The sequence below is a fragment of the Argentina silus genome (assembly GCF_951799395.1).
Source record: "Argentina silus genome assembly, chromosome: 6".
NCBI classification, from domain to species: Eukaryota; Metazoa; Chordata; class Actinopteri; order Argentiniformes; family Argentinidae; genus Argentina; species Argentina silus.
Window position 1 is genome coordinate 1489903 of NC_139660.1, and position 2500 is coordinate 1492402.

General features: G+C 54.1%; 1 protein-coding gene across 1 annotated transcript in view; it reads left to right on the forward strand.

The window, feature by feature from the left end:
• The first annotated feature begins 972 nt into the window (after positions 1-972).
• The window catches only part of myoc (myocilin), an 11118-nt gene continuing 9590 nt past the window's right edge, over positions 973-2500 (forward strand). Inside the window, exon 1 of the mRNA XM_083671918.1 lies at positions 973-1946. Coding sequence (XP_083528044.1) covers positions 1442-1946 — 505 coding nt within the window. The 5' untranslated portion in view covers positions 973-1441. The remainder of the gene's footprint in view (positions 1947-2500) is intronic.

Consider the following 2500-nt stretch of genomic DNA (forward strand, 5'->3'; position numbering starts at 1 on the left):
GGAGGGAGGGAGGGACAGTCAGGAAGGAGGGACAGTGAAAGAGAAGGAGCTGGGTATTAGTCAGTGTGGTCTTTGGTGGGTGACTCATGTTATATTAAACTGGAGATTTAAATCCCAGTGGCTGAGTGGAAACGCACCTGCTGCACAGATACACACATGCCGTACACACACACACACACACACACACACACACACACACACACACACACACACACACACACACACAGTACAAACCAGGGTGCTCTCTACCAGCCATCATACCAAACCCAGGGCGGGTCAGGGGTCAGTCTCAGGAGTTCACCCCTCAACCCCAGCCCTTCCTTTTGACCCCCCCGATCGATCACCCCTCAACCCCAGCCCTTCCTTTTGACCCCCCCGATCGCTTGCTTGCGTCACGTTTTGGCCCCCTAAGCGAAATGAAAGGGGACACCGTCTCCCCTCGCCCCCCCCGCGGCCCAACTACCCCTCCGATCCCTGGGGACACACCACAGCCGTGCCCCCCTGGATGTCCTGGACCTCTGAATTTAGAATAAATGTTGTCATGCATTCAGAGGGTAGTGAGAAACGCACAGCCAGGAGAGGAGAGCCCTGTCAATATCACTAGCAGGCTGACGCCTGATTACCTAACAAACAGTACACTCAGTGAACCACACACACGCACACACACGCACACGCACACACGCACACACAGACACACGCGCACACACACACACGCATACACACACACAGACACACGCGCACACACACACGCACACACACACGCGCACACACATACACACACTAAGGGAGCTGGAATGTTTTTTTGTCTTTTGTCTTTGAGACAATCCCCAAAACACACAGCATCCCTCCCCTCCCTCTTCCCGCTCTCTCACTCCCCCCCTCCCTCTCCCCCTCCCCCTCCCCCTCCCTCCTCCTCACCTCTCCTCTCCTTCCCTCCTTCCCTCCCTTTCAGATTATATAAATATCTGTGAGCCGGTCGAGAGAAGCTCAGAGTCACTGACTACAGACCTGGAGAACCTGACCTGGCAAGAGAGAGAGAGAGAGAGAGAGAAGGAGAGAAGGAGAGAATAGAGAGAGAGAAACAGCAGTGATAACACCTATCAGAGAAGAACAAGTTACCCGCCGTAACGTAACGAAGAAAGTAAAAAAGAGAAAAGAGAAAGAAAAAACAGATTTTTGGAAGAGAAGAGGAAGTGATAGAAGGAGAGAAAAACAGAGAAGAGAATAAAACAGAGAAGAGAATAAAACAGAGAAGAGAATAAAACAGCTCATCTTAAACACAGAGGAGTAAAAGAGAGAGAGAGAGAGAGAGAGAGAGAGAGAGAGAGAGAGAGAGAGAGAGAGGGAGACCAGAGGTATCTGTGCAGGGAGACCTTATCCCTCCGGGCGTGTGTGTGTGTGTGTGTGTGTGTGTGTGTGTGAAGCCCCGGTCCTCCCCACCATGTTCCTCCTGCTCTCTGTGTGTGTGTGCTGTCTGCTGCTGAGCGGCGAGGCGCAGGACCGAGCCTCCCTCTGGAGAGGCAACGATCGGACCGGGCGCTGCCAGTACACCTTCACCGTGCCCAGCCCCAGTGAGGCCAGCTGCCCCCAGACACCCACCGCCGGGGGGCCAGAGATGGAGGGGCTCAGAGCCAGGCTCAGCCTGCTGGAGGTGCTCGTGGCCAGGCTGACTGGAGGAGAAAGCCAGGGGGGTCCTAGCCCCGGACCTGGGGCTGGCTCTGGCTCTCAGACGGGTCTCCAGGAGGCTTTGACCAAGGCCGTGGGGGAGACGAGGCTGCTGCAGGGGGAGAAGGGGCGGCTGGAGAGGGAGGTGGAGGGGCTTCAGAGGAGGGTGGAGGAGATGAGGAGGGAGACGGAGAGGCTGAGGAGCAGACCCTGCCAGCCACAGCCCCCTCTGGTACCCCCCAACCCCCCGCTGCAGGACAGCAGCCTGCGCCCCTCCGGAGGTAAGACCCCCTCCTCACACACACACACACACACACACACACACACACACACACACACACTGGGAATAGGTTAGATTAGCAAACAGAGTTCATGTAGCCAATACAATATTGAATACTGGATGATTTGATTGTGATTAAAACATGTTTTTAAGGTGTGTCTTTAATGTCAATAATGTCTTGTTTCTTTACTGGTCTGTAGTGTAAGATGTCTGTTGTACAGCTGTTGTCCCTTAATTGAGATGTACTATCAGATGTATGTGTATGTGTGTGTGTGTGTGTGTGTGTGTGTGTGTGTGTGTGTGTGCGTGCATGCGTGCGTGTGTGTGTGTGTGTGTGTGTGTGTGTGTGTGTGCGTGCGTGCGTGCGTGCGTGCGTGCGTGCGTGTGTGTGTGTGTGTGTGTGTGTGAGAGTTGTAGACTCAAAGTTGTAGACTCAATGACTGGCAGCGCTGAGTAACACATGATGTGTGTGTGTGTGTGTGTGTGTGTGTGTGTGTGTGTGTGTGTGTGTGTGTGTGTGTGTGTGTTTGAGGGCCAAATGAGGTGCCTACATGA